Consider the following 25100-nt stretch of genomic DNA (forward strand, 5'->3'; position numbering starts at 1 on the left):
TATGGCCTGCCAATAAATGCAAAGATTAAAAGTCCAGAGTCCTCATATTTCTAACTCATGCAACCATGTTGATATGAGGAGGCTACGTGAAGAACAGAACAATTTACTGTCAATTCCAAATGAGCCCCTCCATAGCTCCTGACCCTGGGACAGCTAGACTGGTTCCTCTGTTCTCTAATTAAACTATCCATCCATCTTGCTGTGTCTGGTTTTCATAACAAGAAATCATCCCTCTGGAACACATCCATGGCTCTCGTGCTCATGTTGCTTGTCAGTCTCCTCAAGTTGGGGTCAGGTAAGCTATCCAGGACAGACTCTTTCTGTCCACTTCTTGTTTACTAGCAGTTTGAGTTCTCTACTTGCTAGTGCAGAACAAAGAGGTAGGCATATCCGTGATGCTTATATTTTCCTGGCTTTTCTTAACCACAGCCTGGAAATTACCAATACCAAGGAGCTATGGGAGGCATAGGGCAGTGGGAAGGACTTAGGCATGGTAGGTACAATGAGAACAGCCTAGAAATGCTGTGAGTGGAATGTTGAAGAGGGGCTGTAGTAGTGGGGAGGGCACACACAAAGGACGCTGAGGTGAAGGTATTAGGTGTTTGTTCCTAATTGCATGTGTGGGGTTAGGCAAGGGAAATCTCTAGAATACCTAGACTTCTGAGATCAGTGCATAGCTGGAAGAAGACACTGGTGCTTTTAAGAAAAAAACAATGGTCAAACTCAGGGCATGCTGAGTTAGGAAGCCCTGTGTTATGAAATCTGAGGGTGAAAAAGATCTCTAGATCTTTGACTAGATATCTGGCTTATTTGGGACAGAAATCCAATCTTATTTCTCCTTCCAGTTACTATTCAATACAAAGCCTACTTCATAAGACATGGAGTAGTTGAACAAAAATATCAGAGGAATTTTGAGTAGGCACAGGTCTCTGGGCAGTCAGTGTTCAGCAGTATAAAGTTCAGATGAATCCTCATCTTCTCTCTACGCAGGACATATGTCTGTTTAGCTAAACAACAATAAGAAAGGGGGAACAAAGGCATTCAAACTTGCTCTAGCCGGGCACCAGTGGCTCACTCCTATAATCCTAGCTACTTAGGAAGTGGATATCAGGAGGATCATGGTTTGATGCCAGCCAGGGAAAAATAACTCATGAGACCCTATCTTGAAAAACCCTTCACAAAAACAGGTCTGACAGAGTGGCTCAAAGTGAGGGCCCTGAGTTCAAACCCCAGTACCAAAGGAAAAAAAAACCTTGCTCTACATAACAATAGTGTGATTATAATTTATAAAAACCTACTACATATTTTATGAATGACTGGAGGAGAGGAACTTGAAGTCTCCAAATGCAAAGTAATTATAAGGAAAGGGAACTGTAAATTACTCTGATTTTTGTCAGTATACTTGTATACATGCATCAAATAACCACACAGCAAATTACAAATATGTACAGTTAAAATACTAAAAATAATTTTAAAACATGGACTTTTTACTAGCATAATTAATTATATAAATAAAGGATTTCATTACATTTTCATCCATGATTATAACAGACTTTGATCATACTTACCACCTCCATGCTCTTCCTCCTCCCACCACATCCTTACCAGTTCCTCTTTTTATTTTCACGTGCTTCTCTCCCCAGTTCCACATATGAGAGAAAACATTTGTTATTTGTCTTTCTGGTTTATTTCTTTTAGCATGACAATTTCTAGTTCCATCTATTTTCCTGACAATAATATAATCTCGTATTTCTTTATAGCTAAATACAACTCCATTGTGAATATATATCACATTTCTTTATTCTTTCATCTGTTGACAGGCACCTAGGCTGATTCCATAACTTTAAAAACATACACTCTGTTTTCACAACAAAATCTATGTATTTCTTTGCAGGGGAAGTACTGAGGTTTGGACTCAGGGGCTTGTGCTTTTGCTAGGCAGGTATTATAACACTTGAGCCATGTCCACAGGTGCTTGCCACTTAAGCCGTGTCACCAGCCCATTTTTGCTTTTAATTGTTTTGGGGGTTATGGTCTCACACTTTTTGCCCAGGCCAGCCCTATACTTTATCTTCCTAACTATACCACTCAAATGGATGAGATTACAGTTAGATATCAGCTTTCTGGTTTGTTGGCTGAAATATGTCTTGTTTTCTATTCCTCCTAACCCCCTGGGTAGCCTCAAACCACAATCTTCCCAGTCTGTACTTCTTGAGTAACTGGTATTACAAGCCTGCTCCATCACACCAACTATACATGTGCTCTTAAGAGAACCTCTAATTAAGTCCATTCTCATCCATTTCCTGATGAGTTGCTTTGCCTCCTTTCTGGTTTCAGGAGAGGCAGCAGGGAATCCTGAAAATGACACAGAAGCAAGAAAACTTCATTTTTTAACTTTCCCCTTTCCTCTGCTTATGAGCTTTGTGGCTTATAACTTCTCCAAGTGTCAGTTTGCTTGTTCTGACATGGAGTTAGTATCACATTCCTGACAGGACTATCAGAAAACTGCATGAGTTTGTGCATGAAAAGCACATAGTGTACAACTCCCTTGGTGTACAGTGTGTCCATCACCATTTTTCCTCAGTGCTCCCCAGTAGAAGGAAAAGTGAAGAGTGGAAGTTTCTGCTACAGGCAAGGCAAATGACAGCAACAAAGACTGACCAGAGAAATAGAGACATTCTGAAATATTTTCCCTTAGCTCAGGAGCCCCTCACAACCCTGCAGGCAGCACTAACAGCATTCCAGCTTCCCCCAAGCAGATCCAGTGACAAGAGCTGGTTTGCAGGTGGTTTGTTTAGGAGATGATTCTGAGAAACAAAATGAGTGGTTGGGAGAGTGAAGTCTGAAACCATGGAGGGTGTGCTAATGAGCCACAACTGGGACTCAGGCCCACTGGGAAACTTTTGGGGAACCTTTATAGGATTTTAGCATTTAGTGGTTTAGCATCATCTCAATCAGAATGAGAAGAGTTTGAACTTCATCTGCTGCTTCCCATTCATCATAGGGATGCCCTCAAGGTTATTAAAATCTCAGGATTTCTGAGTTGCCTTACCCCTGGGATCACTAAGTTCCAAATGGGAGAGGAGGCCTTAGCAGAGGGGAGAGGCCAGTTTCCTAGGGTGGAGCCATCAGCAACTGTGGAGTGTGCCCATCCTACTGTGGGTTACACAGAGACTGAGTACATGGTAAGGGGCAGGGCCTTGAACTCTGCTATGCCAGGTGAGTTGGTCAGAGACCATGCTACAAAGCCACAGTTCATCTAATAACAGTCTGCTTCAAGAATGTGTGAAATTCAATAAGACGTGCTTAAATTAAGAAATACTTGGGCTAAAATAAAATTTTTCACTTATTTGGGAACTCACACATAAAACCTGTTTTGCCTCCTTTTCATATACACCCTCCCACACACACTTAAATGAAAAAATTGGTAACTGAATGTTTCAACATTAATCAAGAGAACATGTCCCCAGTCAAAGGGGTTGTGTTCACAGAAGTTGAAGGGAGGGAGTCTCTATAATATGTTGTCTCTCTAAATAGGAAACTATTACAGAGCGGTAAGTGTGATTTATATCAGGAAAGTTACTGAAATGATCATCAAACAGATGAGCAAATGAGAAGGAAAAATGGTACTCATCATTCACACATGTAGCCCTTGTTTTTAAGCTCGTGGCCTGTGCTAGACATGGGATTCAATTCTGTGCAAAACAGCCCCTGTCCACATAGCTGAGAGAAAAATTTCCAGAAAACAAATCAATTTTAAATCCTTGGTACCAGATGATGAAAAAAGTTTTAAAATGAAGGTGAGGGACAACATGTATATGAGGACCAAAAAATATGAAGAAAATGAAGGTAAGACTTGTCAGTGAAATGTCAAATCAAGTACTATTGAATGCCAGAATCACAACGTGGAAAAAATACTGTTTAAGTGTAAAAAGTACATGCTATACAAAGATTATGCCACAGTATAAATGCATTAAGAAGAAAGCTCTAAAATAAAAACTGGAAAATCTCCTTCTCACAGTGTCATAGTGCATCTTTCATATTTTGACAGACCAAGTAAATAAAACAAGGAAGCACAAATACAAGGTTAGACTGATGGTCAAAGTGTATGCATTCTTCCATTGAAACAAAATTTAATCACATGTATGAAGGAAAGAAACTGGCCCAAACTGGAGATTTATGGTCATACCCATTCCCCATGGGTCATTGCAAAAGGGGCAGTCCTTTATTTTTAGTTAAAAATTGGAAAGGGGCTGTTGTAAGTTTTAGTGAAGCAGACAGGCAGAAGGGAGAGAATGTGGGTATAAAATGTCCTCTAGTCAGCAGGTCTGCATTTGGAAAGTGTCTTTCATTTGTGTGGGTAACATACTTAGTGTCCCTGAAACAGTTTTTTACCTTGAAAATGAGAATATTAATAATATACATCTTTTTGGATGTTTGGGAGGGCTGAGTGAAGTACCTGATGAAGATATGTCAAGTGTAAGGAGACATGAGTCATAGCTATGAGTCCCTTGGTTTAGTAGGGACATTGTAATAAGTGTTCCACCCCCTTGCACTTGAGGTCTGAGTAGGATATATTGATAAGGGAATTTCTGTTATGTGTCATCAGTTATTTGGGTTATTTTTCTTCCCACAGGGCAGTGGCAGGTGGTTGGGCCTGACAAGCCCATCCAGGTCTTGGTGGGAGAGGATGTAATAGTCCCCTGCTTCATCTCGCCTGAGATAAATGCAGAGGCCATGGAAGTGAGGTTCTTCAAGGAAGAGCTGAGTGCTGTGGTCCACCTCTTCCGGGATGGGAAAGATCAGAACTATATGCAGATGCCAGTCTTTCAAGGGAGAACAAATTTGGTGAAGGACTTCATCATGAATGGGCATGTGCTCCTGAGGCTGAAGAAAGTCACTCTTTCAGATACTGGCCTATACGGGTGCTGGTTTGGCTCACAGACATATAGCCAGGAGGCTACCTGGGAGCTACAGGTGTCAGGTTTGTTGCTTATTTCAGAGAAATCACAATTGAGTTATCTTATAGAATCATCCTAGACTTTACAGTTTTTTGAGTGAAATTTTTTTCCATCTTCGATCATTTACTTAGCAAACGGTACCCTACATGATCATTTTGTTATGTCTTATGTGTATAGTTCTGTCATTTTATCACATGCATCATTTCACATCATTGTCCCATCACCACAAAGATGTCTCTCTGCTGCCTCACTCCTCCACCCCGCTTTTTGGCAGCACTGAGGTTTGAACCCAGGGCCTCAACACCCGCTAGCCAGGCACTCTACCACTTGAGCCACTCCCTCTGATAGTCACATCCATTCTCCTCCTTGCCACTGCTATCCCCACTCGTAGAAATCACTAGTCTGCTCTCCATCACTGTAATTTTGACAATTCATGAATGTTACTTAATAATGGAATTTAGCATGTGATCTTTTGAGATAGTCTTTTTCATTCAAAATAATGACTTTGAGATCCATCCAAGTTGTTGCTTGTATCATTAGTTCACTCCTTTTTATTGCTGAGTAGAATCATGGGTAGGTTTTTACGTGGATATAAGTTTTCATTTCTCTCAGATAAATTCCCAGAATATGATTTCTGGGATGTTTGTTAAGCATATGTTTAAAGTCTTTTTCCTTTTAATTAATGTAGTCTTAGTTGGTTTAGGTTGCTATAATGAAATAGACTGGGTAGGTAATAAAGAACAGAAATTTATTTTTTACAGTTCTAGAGACTAGAAATCCAAGATTAGATGTGGTATGGTTGGGATCTGGTAAGGGCCCTCATCCATTGCAACCTGCTGACTTTTCAATGTAATGTTATATATGGCACAAAAAAGGCACAAGAACTCCCTGGAATTCTCATTAATGATGGCATCAACTTCATGACCCACTTATCCTCCCAATTTATAATTTTACATTTCCCTTTCCAGTTTAGATGTCCTTTGTATCTTTTCCTTGTAAATTTCTCTGGATGGAAATTCCAGTACTCTGTTGAAGAGAAGTGTCAAGTTCATCTTTGAGGTTTTCCTTTTCTTAGAGGAAAAAATTATATTCCTTTCACATTGAGTATGATGTTCAGAGATTAATAAGGACTTAATTATATTAAGGAAGTTTCCTTCTATTCTTAGTTTGTTGAGTATTTTTATGATGACAATACTAGTTGAGATAATTATGCGTTTTCTTCCTTTATTCTGTTAATTTACCGTATTACATTACATTTAATCAAATAGTTGTCAATGAACAGCTATACATGGTCAATTATTTTATTCTCTAACTTTTTGATATGTTGGATAATTTAAATTACTTTTTGCCCATTGTATTACCTTTCATACCTAGGATAAATTGCAGTTAGTCATGGTACATAATTCTTTATATACACTGCTTGAATTGATTTAATAATATTTTTGAAAGACTGGCCTTTGAAAGTGAGTGTGAAAACTGTTACTTCTCTTCTATTTGCTAAATGTTTTCAAGTACTTATTAGTGAAACCTTCTTGGATTTATAATTTACTATGAAATTATAAGTTATAAATCAAGCAATTTTCAATGGCTATAAAAATATTCTGAATACATATTTCATTATAATTGAGTTTTTGTAGTTTGTGGTTTAAGGCTTTAGTGTATTTCTTCCAAGTTTTCAGGTGTATATGTATACCTTTATCTACCTTTTTCATTGTATACCTTTTTCTTTTTAATTGCTCCATGATCTGTAGTGATGTCTCCTGTTTAATCTGATGTTGGTGATATGTTCATTCTTTCTTTTGATTTTTGTCAGGATTGCAAGATTTTCTTTACCAATTTTCTTTATTTCAAGGACCAGACTTTTTATTTCACTGATTTCCTCCATTATTTTCCTATTTTAAATTTTATTAATCTCTGCTGTTATCTTTATTACTTTCTTCTGTCTTCTTCTTTTCTTATTTATTGATGTAGGAAATGAAAATAATGCTTTGAAAAACTTCTCACTTTTCTAATAAAAACATTTAGTGTTATAAATCTCCCAACCAGTACTGCTTTACCTACACCCACTTTTTTTGTTTTGGGTAGTTAGCTTGGAATTGTTCTCCCTATTTATATGAAATATGCATTTGATAGGGCACATATTTAATCTGTATATTGTTTTTGGTACTATGAACATTGTAACAATCTTGATTCTTCCTTTCTGTGAACATGTAATAGCTTTACTTTAATTGCTGTCTTCTATTTCTTGAGATCACTCATTTATTGTTTTCAGTGTACATCTTTCATCTCCTTGGTAAAATTTATTCCTAAGTATTTCAATATTTTTATATTATATTTTTGTCTTATTGTTTTCTTGATTTTTTTCTAGATAAGTCATTATTGGAATAAAGAAATGCAATTGATTCTTATATATTAATTTCATATAATGCATTTTTACTGATTTCATTTATAACTTCTCATAGTGATTTTCTTGGCATCTTTAAGGCTTATACATACAGAATCATGTCATCTACTAACAAGGATAATTTTACTTCTTTCTAATCTGTATTCCTTATATTTCTTTTTCTTGTCTGATCTCTTTCTTTCTAACATTTCTAGTACTTGGGTGAACAGAAGTGGAGATAATGGCATTGTTGGCTTCTATCACCAGAAAAAAAGATTATAGTTTTTCCCCATTGACTCTCATAGGAGCTGTGGGTTTTCGCAATGACCTCTGTTGGGTTGAAGAAATTTGTTTTTGGGTTTTTTAATCATGAAATTATATTGAACTTTGTCAAATGACTTTTCTAAATCTATTGAGATGATCATACTATTATGCATTTTGTTAATGTGTTTTATCATATTAGTTGATTTGCTTATATTTGCATGTCATGGATAAATTTCACTTTGTAATGATGTATAGTCTTATTGATGCCTTGGTTGCATTTGGGTTGCTAGTAATTTTGGAAGATTTTTGTATCTATATTCAGCAGAAATATTGGCTTATAATTTTTCTGGTGGAATGTATTTGTATAGATTTAGTATAGGGGGAAATGAGCTTCATAATAAATTTGTATTACTCCTCAACTTCTACTTTTTTGAAATATTTCAAAATTAGTATTTATTCATTTTAAATGTCTGATAGTATTCATTTATAAAATCATCTGGTTCTGGGCTTTTAAAAAATTTATAATGGTTGACTCAGCTTTCTATTTCTTCATGATTTGATCTTTGTAGGTTGTTTTCAGGTATTTATCCAATTTTTCTAGGATTGACATATAAGTACCTTATTATCCTTCTTTATTTCTGAGGCATCTGTTATGTTGTTGCCTCTTTCATGTCTTTCTCCTTTTTATTAGTGTATATTAATTGTGCAAAATAGTGGGTTTCATTGCGACATTTTTCAAACATATATAATACACATCAATTGTGTTCATCCCCTATTACATTCTCCTGCCTACTCCCTATTCTTTCATTTCTGATTTAAATCTTCTTTCTTCTTTCTTATTTAGACTTGTTTCATGACCTGACATATGATCCATCCAGAAAAATGTTCAATGGTACTTGGGAAGAATATATATTCTACTTATGTTGAGTAGACTGTTCTGCATATGTCTGATGGCTCCATTTGGTCTTTAGTGTAGTTCAAGTGCAATATTTCCTTATTGATATTTTTGTCTGGATGACTTATTCATTATTGAAACTGTGGTATTGAAGTCTTCTAATATTATTGTATTGATGGTTATTTTCCACTCATGTCTGTTAATGTTTGCTGTATATATTTAGGTGCTCAGATATTGGGTGCATACTACTTATTATTGTTATACCTTCTTAATAAATTTTCATTTTCCCATTATATAATGGTTTCCTTTGTTTCTGACATAAAGTATATTTTGTCTCATATAAATATAGATACAATTTCTCTCTTTTGGCTTCTATTTTCATGGAATTTTCTATCCTTTTGTTTTTAGGTTTTTTTTTCGTTAATGGTTTCTGACAAGCAGCATGTAGTTGGGCCTTTTAAAATCTTTGTTTATATCTTTTTATATTTTGTAACCTTGGTCTGGAGATGTGGCTCAAGTGTACAACATTTGCTTTGCAAGCATGAAGCCCTAAATTCAAACCCCAGTCCCACCAAAAACCCAAAGAAAATTCACCCACCCCCACAAAGCTAAAGACAATATATTTTGTAAACTTCATCAAGTATAACTATATTTCCTTTAAGTAAGTTTAATTTTTTCCATGTCTTTTTAGGTTTAATTGAAAAAATAAATCTGTTTCTATGTGCAATATATTTCTATATGCAATGTGATATTTTGATATAGGCATACATTGTGAAATGATTATCACAATCATTTAACTTATAATCTCACATAGATTTTTGCTTTTGTTCATTGGTTTTGGTAGTGACAACATTCGAGATCTATGCTCTTCACAAATTTCAATGTACAATATAGCACTGTTAAACATATTGCACCATTCTGAACATTAGATCCCAGAACTTATTCATGTTTTAACTGAAATTGTGTACTTTTTGACCAATATCTTCTCATTTCTCAATTTCCCTAGTCCTGACAACTGTGTTCTAATTCTACCCTCTGTTTCTAGAAATTCAGCTTTTTAATACTCTACATACAAGTGTTAGGTGCTATTATAAAGGTTTAGTGTTCAGGATACAATGAGATTTTTCTTATTGAATATGTTTTATTGTTTTGTATATCAATCCCAGTTTGTCTAACTTATTTTCGTATGTCTGTTCTTCTTAGTGTTTCATTTTCTAATTATTTGTCTTATTTCTAATTGACAAATAATTGCATATATTTATGGAATACAGGATTTCTTTCCCTCATCTCTCTCTCTCTCCTCTCTCTGTCTCTCTATATCTCTCTTTTTGAGAAAAGGTCTCCCCATGTAGCTCAGGCTGGCCTGGAACTCATGATCCTCAGATTTCAGCCTTCCAAGAACTGGAGTTATAGCATGCCTGACTTTTTCTTTCTCCTTTGTGTATCTACTTCAGGTTTTTATTTTGTAGTTAACTTGAAGCTTATATCAACTATACAGTTAAACCCTTCTACCATAAGTGATCACAGTTTGATTTTGATTTTGATCACATACAAAAACTCTGCACTTTAACTCCCCTCTTTTATGTTTTTTAATATCATAATTTACATCTTTTAATATTGTGTATACATTAATAAGTCAATGAAACTACATTTACTTGATACTTTTACCTTTTATTCTTTGTACTATAAGTGATTTACACACCATCATTACAGTGTTAAAGTATTGTAAATTGAACTAGATAATTATCCTTAGCAATGAGTTTTATGCTCTCATATGTTTTCAGGTTATTAAATAGCAGATTTTCACTTCAGTTTAAAGAGTTTTTCTCCTTTAGTACTTTCTTGCAAGGCATGTCAGTGGTGAACTTCCTCAACTTTTATTTGTCTTTTATTCTCAAGGTTTATTCATCTGGAGATGAATAAGATTGGGCTCCATTTGTATTTTGGCTCATTTCACTTAATGTAATGTCTTTCCAGGTCCTCCTTACATATCGTCACAAATGACAGGATTTTCTTTTTCTTAAAGGATGAACAATATTACATTATATATATTCATACTTTCTTTCTCCATTCATTTGTGAATGGACACTTATGTTATTTTTCCATCTTGGTCATTATAAATAGTGTTCCAGTAAACATGGAAGTATGGGTATCTCTTCAATATACTGATTTCATTACTTTGGATCTAAACCCAGAAATGGGATTTGTGATCATGTAACAGTACTATTTTTAGTTTTTTGGAGGGATTTTTTTTAGACTGAGTCTTTCTTTGTAGCCAAGACTGGCCGCAAACTCTCAATCCTCCTGCCTCAACTTCCCAAGTGCTGTGATTACAGATGTGTACTACCACACTAGGCTTCTAACTTTAGGTTTTTTTGGAGATTCCATACTATCTTCCTTAATTACTTCCTTACATTCATCTTAATTACATTCCCACCAACAGTGCATAAAAGGGTTCATTTTTCTCCACATCCTCACCAGCATTTATTATCTTTCATCTTTTTTGATGCTAGTCAAAAAGAAAAAAATGTGAGGCAGTTTCTCAGTGCAGCTTTAGTTTGCATCTCCCTAATGGTTAATGTTGTTAAACTTTTTCTTTCATTTTCTTTTTGTTTTGTTTTGTTTTTTTTTTTTGGTGTTTTCAGAGAGGGACTTGGTAGATACCTCAGGGTATCCTGGAATGCCCTATGTAGCCCATCTGGCCTTGAACTCATAATCCTCCTATTTTAGCCTACCAAGTGCTGGGATTACAAATGTTCACCACTAGACTTTGTAGGACATTTTTTTTCACATACCTGTTTGTCATGTATCTCTTCTTTGAAAAATGTCTATTCAAGACCTTTAACTAACTTTAAATCATGCTACTTATTTTCTTGCTGATAAGTTGTTTGAGTTCCTTATTTTTTTATATTAACCCTTTGTCAGATGTGTGGTTTGAAAATATTTTCTCTCCTTTTTTAGATTATCTCTTTCTCCTGTTGATTGTTTCTTTACCTGCGTACAAGCTTTTAGTTTGATGTATATTTTTGCTCTTTTGCCTGTGCTTTTGGGGCATGCCAAAAACATCTTTCTCCAGACTGATTTCTGGAAGCTTTTCTCTTATGTGTTCCTTTAAGAGTATTACAGTCTCTCTAATAAGCTTACATTTAAGTATCTCATCCACTTTTCACTTTTTTTTATATAATGTGAGATAAAGTTCTTGATTTCATTCTTCTACATGTGTACATCTAGTATTCTCAAAATCATTTATCAAAGAAACTACCCTATCTTCTTTATGTAGTCTTGACATCTGTATCAAAAATTAACTAACCATAAATGAAAGGATTTATTATGTGTTCTTTATCATGTTACACATATCTATTTGTCCATTTTTAAAGCCAGTACCATGATTTTTCATTATCACATCTTTTTAGTACATTTTGGAATCAGATAGTGTATATATCCAGCTTTGCTCTCAATTTTTTGACTGAGATTTTTATGGTTCTATGAAAATTATAGTATTATCTTTTCAATTTCTGTGAAAAAGCCACTAAAATTTGATAGGGGTTGCCTGAATCTATATCTTTGGGCAATATGGATATTATAATATTAATTTTCTAACTCATGTTCATGTGGTATCTTTCTATTTGTTAGTGTCACCTTCAATTTCTGTCATCAGTATTTTGTAGTTTTCATTGTACAGATCATTAATCTCCTTGTTAAAATTTATTCTTAAGAATTTTTAGTCACTGTTTAAGTAGAATTGTTTTCTTTTTGTGGAGATCATGTTAATGTATAAAATTCTACTGATTTAGAGCTTAAAATGATGCTAGCACTCAGGAGGTAGAGGCAGAAGGATCTCATATTTGAGGCCAGCTTGGGCAACATAGTGAGATCCTGCCTCAAAAAGACCAAAACTACTTACTTTGTGATAATTTGTTACTGTAACTGTTACTGATTTCATTTATTAGTTCTAGCTGATTGTTTGATGGAGTAATTTAGATTTTTCTTTATATAAGATCATTTTTCTACATACAGATACAATTTAGCTTCTTAATTTTTGATGTGGATCCTTTCCTTTTATTTTTGGCCATACTGGAGTTTGAATTCAGGGCCTCATAGTTGCTTGGCAGGTACTCTACCACTTGAGCCACTCTGAGAGTCATGTTTATTTCTTTTTTTGACTAATTTCTGTGTTTAGTTCTGTTTAGTCCAGTAGTAGGAAATTATATATTTAGTCTGATGGTGGGTCCACCTACGTACATATCTGACAAGATTGGGCAAATTCAGGTTGGTGTGGCAACCTGAGTCTGTCTATCTATCTATTTATCTATCTATCATCTACTTATGTATCATCATGTGCAGCATAATGACATTTTGGGTTATGAAAACTCATGTATGATAGTGGTCCCATAGTGGTCCCATACCACCTAATGATACCCCAACTGTCTTAGTATGTATAAGTACGCTCTGATATTCTCCCAGTGACTAAATTGTGAGGCTAATGATGCATTTCTCAGAATGTATCCCCATCATTAAGTAACACATAACTGTCTGTGTGTATATAGCTACACTCACATTTATATACACACACAGAATATATATTTGCTAAATTATATATAATTATATATCTATAATTCTTATATCACCTTGATGAATTGAACCCTTTAGCATTATATGATGACATTTGTGCTTTTTTGCAGTTTTGTTTACATCATCTGGTATAAATGTAGCTACCTCTGCTTTCTTTTGGTTTTTATTTACATTATACATCTTTTTTCCTTCTCTTTACTTCAGCCTACATGTATCCCTAAAGATGGAGTGAGTCTCTCATAGGCAGTACATATCCAGGTACTTTTATTTTTACATGTTTATCCACACTGTGTCTTTTGATTATAGATTTTAATATTTTTACATCCAAGTAATAATTGATAGGTAAAGACTTTAGCAGTTTTTGTTTTGTTTTCTAAATCCTTTGTTCTTTTCATCTTTTGCTGCTTTCTTTTGGATTTGATGATTCTTTTATAGTGGTATGCCTTGATTTCTTAATTTTTATCTTTAGTATACCTACTACAGTTTTTTTCCTTTGTGTTTATCATGAAGATTAAATAAAACATCTAATAGTTTAACCGGACACTATAGGCTAATAAATAGAATTTCAAACAAAAACTCCATTTTTACTACCCCATATGATGGTTTTGATGCTATAGTGTATGTTTTTTATGTTGTGTAGCATAAATATTTAAATTGTTTAGGTTTTAACATTTTTACTAAAATATAAGTGATTCATATATTGTCAGAGTATTTTAAATTTGACTAAGATGTATTTTTATCATTGGTTTTATATTATCATATGATCATATGACTAATAAGGAGATTTTATTGCAGTTGAAGAACTATCTTTCAGCTTTTCTTTTTAGTTAGCTTGAGTGGTGACAAATTCCCTCAGCTTCTGTTTGGAAAAGTATTTCAACTTCATTTCTGAAAAAACAGTTTTGCTAGATATAGTACTCTTAATGGTATTTTTTTTCTTTCAGTGTTTTAAACAAATCTTCCCCTTCCTTCCCAAAAAGGCTTCTGCTGAAAAATTTATTGATAGTTATATTGACACTCTTTTGTATTTCATCAGTCACTTTATCTTGCTACTTACAGAATCCTCTTTGTCTTTGACTTTTAACAAATTATAATTTACTCAGTGTAGATTATTTTTATTCCATTCTATTTGGTAACATTTGTGTGTCATGAATCTGGATTTCAATTATTCTGCTCAAATTTGGTATGTTTTCAGCCACTATTTTCTTAAATGAAATTTCTGTTCCTTTCTCTTTCTCTTCTCCTTTTTAGATTCTATAATGTGTATATTGTTTCTTTTGGTGGCACCACATAGATTCAGTAGGATTTCCTCACACTTTTTTATTCTTTTCTCTTTTTTGGCCCTTTATTTGGATAATATCAAATAACCTATCTTCAAATTCACTAATTATTTCTTTTGTTTAATCATGTCTATCATTGAACAGCTCTGTTGAATTTTTAAGTATAGATGAATTCTTCATCTTTTTTATTTCATCATTTTTGTTTCTCTTTGTTGAACTTTGATTCGTATATTGGTTTCTTAATTTCATTTGCTTGTCTATCTTGTTTTCCTTTTTAAGAACACTAGTCTCAATTCTTTGTCAGTCAGATCTTAGATTTCCATGCCTTTATGGTGTGCTATTGGGGCCTCATTAGTTTCCTTTGGTAGAGTCATATTTCCCTGATTCTTCATGATCCTTGTATACTCACATTGATGTTTGTGTATTTGAAGGAGTGGCCACCTCTTTAGGCTTTATAATTTTACTTAGCAGGGATATATCAGTCATGAAAGGATATATAAGCCTAGCCAGTCCAGCCTTAGGTTATGTATGGGCCAACTGGCAGTGTCTATATACGGTTGGGTCTTTGTGTTGGGTTTTATAGCTGTACAGGACAGCAACCCATGCTAAGATGTTTGGTACAGCTTTTGGCACATTTCTGCTGTCACATTAGAGTGCTGGCTAGGCTCTATGTTCAGACCAGGCCACTGACTGGGCTCCTTGGGCCAGATCCATTTCTGGTAACTTCAGTTATGTGAACTCGTTGGCTGCCTTCTATAACTGCTTTCATCTGGGCAGAGTTTAAGGCTGTATTCCTGACAGTCTCATTCTGCTAGCTGGACTCTACAGTTGGGCTAGATGCAGACAGGGTTCCACAATTACTCTTGTTCTGGTGGGGTTCCAGGCTGTATTTCCTGGCCATAGGGTACAGGTGGTATGCTCCATGTTCAACTGAGACCACAGACTGGGTTCTTTGGGCCTCAGGTCAGCCATTATTTTTTTAAACTTGCTTTCTGTCTCTTCCTCTTTCTTTTCTCCTCCTTAATACTTATTATATGAATGTTACCTTTCTCCCATAGATTCTACAGACTGTTTTTATTCCTTATTTTTTGTTTTCTCTCTTACTGGATGATTTGTATAATAATCTCAAAGATCACTGATTATTTCTTTTGCTTAATCTAGTCTCCTCTCAAAGCTCTCCACTGTTTTTTCCTAAGTTTAGTCATTATATTCTTCTGCTCAAAATTTTCTCTTTGGTTATGATTTCTTTCTTTCTTTTTGAGATTCCCATTTATTCTTGTATTGTTTTCCTCATTTCAATAAATTATATACATTTGTGTTTTATTGTAGTTCACTGACTATTTAAGACAATTATTTTTCATGCGATTTATAGAATTGTAATTGTTTGGGACCAGTTTTAGTAGTTTATTGTGTTGTTTTAGTGACCTTTCATAGGTGTCTGCACATTTGAAGAAGCAGCCACCTTTTCCACACTTTACAGACTGGCTTCAGTAAGGAGAGGCCTTCACCTTTGAAAGGAAAGAGTATGCTGTAGCATGCTGTGACACCGTGGTAAAGAGTGCCAAGTGTGAGGCAGTTCCAACTCTGAGAGAAATGTGTTTTCTTATGGGCTCAGGAAACTCGTACCAGTAATATCTGAAAGTGTGTGGTCCTTGATGTCAAGGGTGATGGGTTATCTATAGTGGCTGTGAAGAGTGTTGAGGTTTCCAAGTGGTGCATCCGAGTCCAACAACAAGAGACCAGGAAGGCAGCAAGGAGGAGGGAAATTAGAGCTGGCTGTGCTTAGTTACAGCAGACAGCTACAGACAGCTGCATGGTGGCAGGTTCCTTCTATAGGCTCACACATGATGTCAAGGAACACGGCCAGAGTCAGGACCCAGGGCTAAGTATAGATTCAGGTAAGGTAGTAGGGGCTGACATTATATATGTGCATGGTTTTAAGTGCCATTATGAGTTACTGAGAGGGGACATTAGGCTCTGATGCCATCAGTCATGACATCTGAGCCACATTTAATTGGAGGGGGAAAGGGTCCATCCCACATCTGAACAGAGAAGAAAATGGCATACATTTCTCTATCATTTTACTTTTAGGCTAAATATATCACTGAATTATATATGGGTTCCTTATAGAGAACATTTAGTTTGATCTCATTCTTTTAAATGTGTTATACCAATTTGTGACTTTTAATTGGTATATTCAGATCATTTGCCTTTAAGGTAACTGTTGATGTATTAACACTTAAGTCTTCCATTTTATTTTTTTATGCTTTTTTTTACTCTTTTTTTCAACATTCCCTGCTTCTTTTCTCCTCCGTGATTTTCTGTGGGATACTAGAACATTTTCTGGATTGTATCTTTATTATATGTCATGTGTTTGAGTATATCACTTTGTATATATTTCTTAGCAGTTGCTCTGGGTATTATGGTATTCACAGGTAATTTATCACAATTTGTTCATATTGACATCTTAACACTTTGTGTAAGATGTGGAATTTTCACTTGACTCATTTTACATTCTCCACATTTATGTGACATTGTCTTGAGGATTTCTTGTACATATATTAAGTTATAATTTTTGTTTTAATCATCAAATATGGCTTAAGAAACCAATGAGAAGGATAGTCTATTGTATTTACCTTTATTTTTGTTGTTTCATTGTTTTTTATTCCTTAGTGTTATTCTAAGATTCCTTCTTTTGTCATTTCCTTTCTATTTGAGGAATTTCCTTTAGTCATCCTTTAATGCTTGGTTTGATAGCAGCATGGGTTGATAGTAACAAATTCTCATTCTTTTCCTTTAGGACTATGTCCTGATCTTTTCTTTTGACCTTTGCAAAATAATATTTTAATATTAGGCCACTTCTTTAGGCTCCCAAGATTTCTGATAAAAAATCTCCTTTCATTCATATGAAATTTCCTTTAAAAGCAATGCAGTTTTTTTCTGGTTGCTTTCCAGATTTTCCCTTTGACTTTATTTATAGCAGTTTCAAAGTGTGAATTTATCTAGACTTTTCCTTGCTGTTTACTCAGCTTCTTAGTTATGTCTTTTCACCAATTGTGAGAATTTATCAGGTATAATTTCATCAAAATTCTTTTCAGCTACACTCTTTTTTCTCTCCTTCTGGGACTCTGATAAATAAGCATTGAATCCTTTGATACCATCTTACAGGCATTTTAAAAGCTCTCTTGATTCCGAGTTAAAATTCAGTAAATACTATTCTTCTTTACTGAAGTTCACTGATTGTATTATCTATCATTTCCACTTTACTATTGGTCCAATTCAACAATTCTTTATTTCAGTTGTTACATTTCTTTTTTATGACTCCATATAGTTCTTTTTTAATCCTTTTTCTGTATTTTCATATGTTTCAAGAGATATTGTAATTATTTGTTGAACCATTTTTTGTGACAATTACTTAAAACTCTTTGTCAGATAATTCCAATGTGTGATTCATTTGGTTTTGGCTTAAGTAGATTGTCTGTTCTCAACAAAGTTGATATTTTTCAGATCCTTAGCATGATTAGTGATTTGTCTCAAAATATAACATTTAGGGAATTATTTCAGGATAATCTGAATCCTAGTTAAACCATTTATTTAATCAGGTAGCACCCTCTTTAGATTTAGAATTCAGGTCCAGGTCTGCCTTTGCCAATTGTGGTTAAACACCTTCTGATGTTTTTATATACTTGAACAATTTGCTAATCCTAAATTTCCTGCTGAGTACTTCTAGTGCTGCCTGAGGAAATAGAATCTGATTTCTCAGATGGGACTCCCTGTATCTCTAGGTGAGGCAGGAGAGACTCTAGACCACACAGACAAACAGTGATTCCCCTGTTTTCTTGTCAGTGAGGCTCTGCTCAATTCTTCTCCCAGTAGTACTAGGTCTGCCTGGTGTTGATAGTGATCTGGGGAAGGAAGTGAGAATGCCTGATACAACTTCTATTGGTAGATGGGGGGAGGTGTATAATAGAGTGCTCTGCTTCAATTCTAGGTCTTTAGACATTCTACCTTCATCTTTCCCCCTCTCCGAGTTTCCCAAAGTGTCCCTCTTGTGTTATCTCCAGGGCTTAAGTTTTTACTTAGTAGAAACTCAGACAGAATTAGACTATACTGTCTTATATAAATCCCCTTCCTTAGAACTTATATCATTAATTAATTTGTTCCATCACTAAACATTTATATGACTCTGTGTACTGGCCAAGACGTGGGGCAAGGCATAGAATGGCACATGGAGGGAAATTTCTATTGGGAATTGGGAGATAGGCAATTAGAAATGATCAAATAAATCCTAACTTCACAAGTAGTGTTATCTTTAGTCCTCAAATAACAATTAGAGTTTAGACTAGAAACCTCCTGGATTCTGATTAGTCCTTTGAACCAAACTCCCAAATGATTAATGCTTCCACCTCTCCTTTCTCATAGATTTTCTCTTTTCTTGCCTTTCTTGCCTGTCACCTGAATTACATCAGTGTCTGTCTGCCTAAGCACACATCTCTTTGGGAGATCCTGGAACCCCATTTCATGTAGTTTTAGAGGGGTTCTCTAAGATAATGTCAAGTCATAACTAACATCTGGTAGAAATCAATCAACAGCTCTACAGGGTTTCAGTAACTACTATGCCTGCAGGTATGGTCCACATTCCTTGGGTCAGTGTGGTCACTTCATGGTCTGATTCTGTGCCAGACTCAACTCATATCCTTTTCTTGCACATCACAGTCCAGAGATACAAAATGCTAATAAGCACTGTAGCATGCCCACTCTCAATCCCACAGTAAAGGAATTGTTCTCTATCTACTTCACTTATCCAGCTATAGAACCCAATTCATCTGACAGAGAAGGGTACAAATGTCACCTCAAGAAAGCTATGACTTCTCCTAATAGTCACTCATTCTGTCCTCAGTGCTAACTTGACTACATTTGTACTATTGCACTTTTATTTGTTTGCAGTAATTTCCCTGTTTATTCAGCAAGTACCTTATTAAAGAGTACTATGTCTTATTAACTTCATCAAATTTGGTTACCAAGGATATTCATGTATGTAGTAGTCACTAAAAGCTTGTGGAATGAATAGGCTGTGAAGGGCTTAAAAAACTGTTATACATGAATGTGAGTAAGAGGGAGAACAAGAGACAGAGGGAAGGTCGTTTTTGTTTGGCCTTGATGAACCTGCCTTAGGACAGCTGTGGCCTTGGGATATGACCTTTGTTTTCACTCCTTTTCTGTTTACTCTGCAGAGATGGGCTCATCTCCTCTCATTTCCATCGTGGGATATGATGGTGGAGGCATTCAGCTACTCTGTCAGTCCTCTGGTTGGCTATCCCAGCCCATAGCGAAGTGGAAAGGTCCAGAAGGACTTGATTTACCTTCAGACTTCAAAGTGAACAAAGACATGCATGGTCTGTTTCATGTGGAGACCACCCTTACAGTCCACAAAAATTCTGGAATTATATCCTGTTCCATCCAACTTGCTGACCAGAAACGAGAACTGAAATCCAGACTATTCATAGGAAGTAAGTGGAAAGGAGCTTGTACACTGTAACACTTCAGAGGAACAGAAACTCTATCTTAGGATTGTTTAGCATTGTCTTATTTTAATGATTAGTTTTGAAAATCAAAGTAAAAGAGGTGTAAAAAGAAAGTCATAAATATTTGATTCGGTAGAAACAGGATTGTTTACAATTCTTAGAAGTGGAATAGGGTGTTTCCTTCACCATATAATCACCCTCATGATGAACTCTCTGAATTAAACAGAATAGAATAAAAATATATATGATTTCAGGAAGGATTTAGAAACTAATAGAATAATGGATGCTAATCCAAATATTTGAGTAATTACAATTAGTGGGAAGAGACTTAATAATATAATTAAAAGACAAAAAGTATAGTACTGGGTTTAAAAATGCCAATTGTTTCATTAATAGAAAAAATATTTAAAATGTGTGAATTCTTTATTGAAATACAAAAAGTGGAAAAAGAGATTCCTGACAAATATTAACCAAAGGAAACCATAAAAAATATATTGGTATCAAGAAAAGAAAAAAAACATTCTAAGAAAAGTTACTAAAAAGTAAAATTATTTCATTAAAAATTAAAAGTCAATTCACCAGGGAAATATAAATATTTTAAATGTAAATAAACTATATGATATATATTTCACACTTATAAAGCCAGTATCATGAAAGCAGAAGAAAAATGACAATTTGTGTGTTCCAAAGCTGATTAGGTAAACAAATAAAAATCAGTGCTAATACTGACAATTTGAGTTACAAATTAAGCAGCTTGAACATATGATCATTAGAAGACAGTACCCTAAAAAACATTTTTACAGTGTTGGCAATCAAACCCAGGGCCCTATGCACTCTAGGCAAGCACTCCATCACTGATCTTCACCTCTAGCCTCCCAAAACATTATTTTAAAGCACACATGGGACACTAACAAAATTTCACCAGTACAAGCACGTAACATGGCTTTCAGAAATTTGCCAGTATATAGTGTCCATGAGAAAATGCTCTCTAACCATAACGTTAACTTAAATGATAATAATAAAAATAATCCAAAATTATTATATGCTTTAAAAATTTTTAAATTTAAATTTTTAAATTTTAAAAATTTTATAAATTTTTAATAATTTATAAAAGATAGAGTCATTGAGAAAAGTCCCTAAGGTCATTAAAAAATTCTTAGAACTGGATGGTAATAAAATCACAACATATCATAATGTGTAAAGTTAAAGTAGTTTTCTGAATCTAAATTATACTATTAAATGTTCATATTAGAAGTGAAAGGACTAGCATGTTAGGTATTGATATTTATTTTAGGATCAACTGAAGAGCGTAAGGATGGAAATAGTAAGGAGAATGGTTTACAAAAACCAAAATTTCAGATTAACAAAACTAAAGTTACATGTTTCCAACTATTGCACATTAAGCAGTGTAGGAAAAACTTGGAGGTAGAACTAAGAACAGAGATAGAGCAGAAATAAATTGGTCATGATAGGAAAGTGCATACTACTAAGTTATGTCCCCAGTCGAATTCCAGGAATTTATATGTTAGCATAAATGGTCAATAATTGCCTACACACAGATAAGTAAGAACAAACTGAGAATCTCTATTTAGTATATATTTAGTATATGGACCAGGTGTGGTGGTATGTGCCAGTAGTCTCAGCTATTTAGGAAGCACAGGCAGGAAGGTGGAGAGTTTGAGGTGAGTCTAGGCAAAAATAGCAGGAGACCATATCTCAAAAGCAAAATTTTAAAAAGGGCCAGGAGTGTGGCTCAAGTAGTAGACTTGCTTACCTAGCATGCACAAACCATGGTTCAATTTTGAGCACCACAAAATGTAAGTATTTCATGGCTGTGACAAATGAGACAGTAAAAATTTTGGGAACAGAGACAGAGAAGTGGACCAATGGTACAGAACAGAGTCAGAACACATATGCAAGCCTAAACTGAAAGATAATGTAGACGGATATGACAATGTACCTAACAGTGTGTAAGAAAAGTCCATTAATAAATGATGCTGGCACAGTTGTTCATTTAGAATAAAATGAAGTAGAATCTCTAACTCATTTAGATAGAAAAATAAAATCCAGATGGATAAAGACTTATTCAGAAACACAAAGGTTTTTTGTTTCTTTGGTTTTTACATTGCTATGTAATGGAGGTTGGCATTGAACTTACTGTGTAGCCCAGGCTGATCTTGAACTCAACAATCCTCTTACCTCACCCTTCTGATTACTGGGATTACAGAGGTGCACCACCACACTCAGTCATAAATGCAACATTTTGACATGTACAAGAAATTATATAAAAATATCTGTGGGATGCAAGAGGATTCCATAAATGAGAGTCAAATTACTTTTGCTGCTAAGCAAACACTAAGGGGTCTCTGGGACCGTTTTTCAGAGACATTTTTCAAGATATCACCCTGGTTACCACCTTCTATTGTACTGATGGTCCTCTGCATTGGTGGAGCTGTTTGCATCATTGGGATGAGGATTTCATCCTCCAAATCCCAAGGTAAGTGAGAGAGAGAGAGGGAGGGAGGAAGGGAGAAAGAAAGAAAGCAAGGCTTATGGCTGATTAATATTCCGACTGGGCCGGTATCAGGGATTCTCAGACCTTTTGGCTCTGTTCTTATTTGGCTCTGTTCTTATAGCCCTGGCCTCCAGAGTCCTATGATATGGTCCTTAGGGATCGCAGTCCTCATCCTCTTCTGTGCTGACTGAAATGACCCCCTCAGGAAACACCAGCATAGCCAGGCTTCTCCTACATTATAGAGGACCCAGATTTAAGGAAAGACTGATTTCCAGAAACTATAGAGCACCAAGATTTAACTTTTTAAAATTACACTGTAGTTGAATTATATATATCACTGCAGTTGAAATTTCTTATATGTATAATACATATGTAAAAGTGGACAACAAGAATGGAGTAATATTCACCCTCAAGAAGAGTTTTCATCTCCAAGAACCAATTTTCTCCTCTTTGGAGGTGACACTTCCCTCTGAGGGCGCATGCCTTAATCACACCTCCCCAGCTCAACTACTTCTCCCTGATATCCTCCACCTTTATAACCTCAGAATCATAGAATCCCATCCCTCTCTACAGTGTGGATGATCTTGATATCATCTTTGATTCCAGATAAAGATGTTCAGTATAGGGATTGGGGATTTGGCACAGAAGCAGAATTCCAGGAGAGATACTGTCATTTATACTCCCTGCTTATCCCACCTGAGTTGTGAGCCATGTTTGTGTTTGTATCTTATACATCATTCTGCTGAACACTAAATGTTCTGTTTTTATTGCAGGAATATGTCAGGAAGAATTACGTAAGTGCCTTGTTATGTTTGGACTCTTCCACACTCACTTCTCTTGAAGCCTGCAGTGTGAGCTATCTGTTCCCTATCATGATTCCACATGGTACAGAAAGCTCAGCTTCAGCAATGAGAGCAGCTGGTTTGTTCTCCCCAATATTTAACAAGAAATCAATCCTCAGATATCAGGAACTTTGTAAAGGACTTTTGCAATCTAAAGAGAAATAAAGAACATTGTCAAAACTGTAATATGGAAATCAGGGTCTAGACACTTTTAACAATTATCTACAAATTTTTCCTATTCATGCAGGATGAAAACAGTAGATTTTGTGTGCTCTCTGAGGGTGTGCAGATCTAAGATGCTGAGGAACCTGTGGGGTGTCTCCCTCTACTCCTTGATTATTTCCACATTTATCCAGGCTTGAATCACCACTGAATATTCTGCTTTCTGTTTCAGGGAAACTCCAGAATGAACTGGGTAAGAGCATTGTCACTTGCAGAACTCTCCTCCCATATGCTCTTCTTGGCCCTGCTCTGTGATTTGTTTATCTTCTGTGTTTTCTGTTTCAGAATGGAGAGAAAATCACAGACAGGAAGGTAAGGGAAGCTATTCCAACTACCCTCCATTGGTGTCTTCCTTATCTGTCCCCGGGTTTATGGATCCCTGAAAGGGCAACCTTGTCATGGACTTCAAAGTTTTGAAGACTCTGAAACTGTCAAAGTTTTCAGCAGATACTGGGTGAGGCACAGTTTACAAAGAGATCTTATTGGTCGTATCATATTTTGTGTCCCCAAAATGGCATCCAGCTTCAGTCTCTCCCTTCTCCCTGTTTCCTGTTCTCCATGAAAGTAATGACATAAGTGTTTTTCTCTTTGCTTTCAGAATTCAAAGAAGCCCAGAAACATGCAGGTAAGGGCTGAGGGAGAAACAGTGAGACAGAGCCTTGGGAAGCCATAGGAGAGGGAACTGACATATATGGGGTTGCTGAGTAATACTAAGAGCCATATGACCTGCATATGACTAATCTGTGATCCACTCCAGGTGCATCTTCCCCCAGATATACTTCCTAGTCCATGGAGGGACAGTAGTGGAATCAGGACAACACACAGAAATTTGTCACTTCACAGCTGGACTTCAAGTGTCAGTGAGGTCCTAGGCTGTACTAGAGATGAAGGAAGGTTCTGGCAGGGCAGTGTATATGGAAATTATCTCCAAGATCTCACCTAATCCCAATCTGAATCTGTATACTATGAGATAGGTGACTTCTGAAGCTCCTTTTCCTCACAATAACACATCCTTTTTCTCCTTCCCCCTATATGATTAGTGAAAGTGACTCTGGACCCTGACACAGCCCACCCCAACCTCTACATTTCTAAGATGCAAGCTGTAATATGTAACAGTCATCCCCAGGATGTACCCTGCTCAAAGAAGAGATTTAAGAGAAGGTGTGTGGTGGCTATTCAGGGTTTCCAGTCTGGGAAACATTACTGGGAAGTGGGTGTGGGAAACAATAACATGTGGTACTTAGGGGTATGCCGGGATGATGTGGACAGGAATGAAAAGTATGTGATTTTGTCTCCAAACAATGGGTACTGGGTTCTTGGACTAGAGAGGGAAAATTTTTATTTTGTAAGTAATCCCAATAGAATCTACTTCTTCCTAGAATCCAATCCCAGTCGAGTGGGTGTCTTCCTGGACTATGAGGGTGGGACCCTCTCATTCTTTAATGTGGATGATCAGTCCCTCATTTACACTCTGACATATCAGTTTGAAGGGTTATTGAAGCCTTTCATTCAGCATAATTCACAATATGAGGAAAATATGACTCCCATAGTCATCTGCCCTGTGCCATCGTGATAAGACAGAGAAGCCTCTTTTCAAAATGTCTCCATATCCTCCCACATGGAGAACAGAACCCTCCCCTA

The 25100-nt window shown here is 35.7% G+C and overlaps 1 protein-coding gene across 1 annotated transcript; it reads left to right on the top strand.

The window, feature by feature from the left end:
* Positions 1–246: 246 nt before the first annotated feature.
* Positions 247–25100, top strand: LOC109680066 (butyrophilin-like protein 8). The gene is made up of 8 exons (XM_074058653.1): positions 247–295; positions 4637–4984; positions 19590–19865; positions 22264–22377; positions 23632–23652; positions 23745–23771; positions 24058–24084; positions 24500–25100. Exons 1-8 carry the CDS (start codon positions 247–249, stop codon positions 25030–25032), a joined length of 1395 nt encoding a protein of 464 aa, XP_073914754.1. The 3' UTR covers positions 25033–25100.

This window comes from Castor canadensis, chromosome 16, assembly GCF_047511655.1.
Source record: "Castor canadensis chromosome 16, mCasCan1.hap1v2, whole genome shotgun sequence".
Taxonomy (NCBI): domain Eukaryota; kingdom Metazoa; phylum Chordata; class Mammalia; order Rodentia; family Castoridae; genus Castor; species Castor canadensis.

What these genes read in the sequence shown, in the direction of transcription:
- LOC109680066 (XM_074058653.1), top strand. Translation starts at nt 247, where the DNA reads ATGGCTCTCGTGCTCATGTTGCTTGTCAGTCTCCTCAAGTTGGGGTCA. An exon ending in ATCCAGACTATTCATAGGAA is followed by an intron (nt 19,866 to 22,263) that starts GTAAGTGGAAAG and finishes ACCGTTTTTCAG; the next exon opens with AGACATTTTTCAAGATATCA. An exon ending in TTCATCCTCCAAATCCCAAG is followed by an intron (nt 22,378 to 23,631) that starts GTAAGTGAGAGA and finishes TTTCTGTTTCAG; the next exon opens with GGAAACTCCAGAATGAACTG.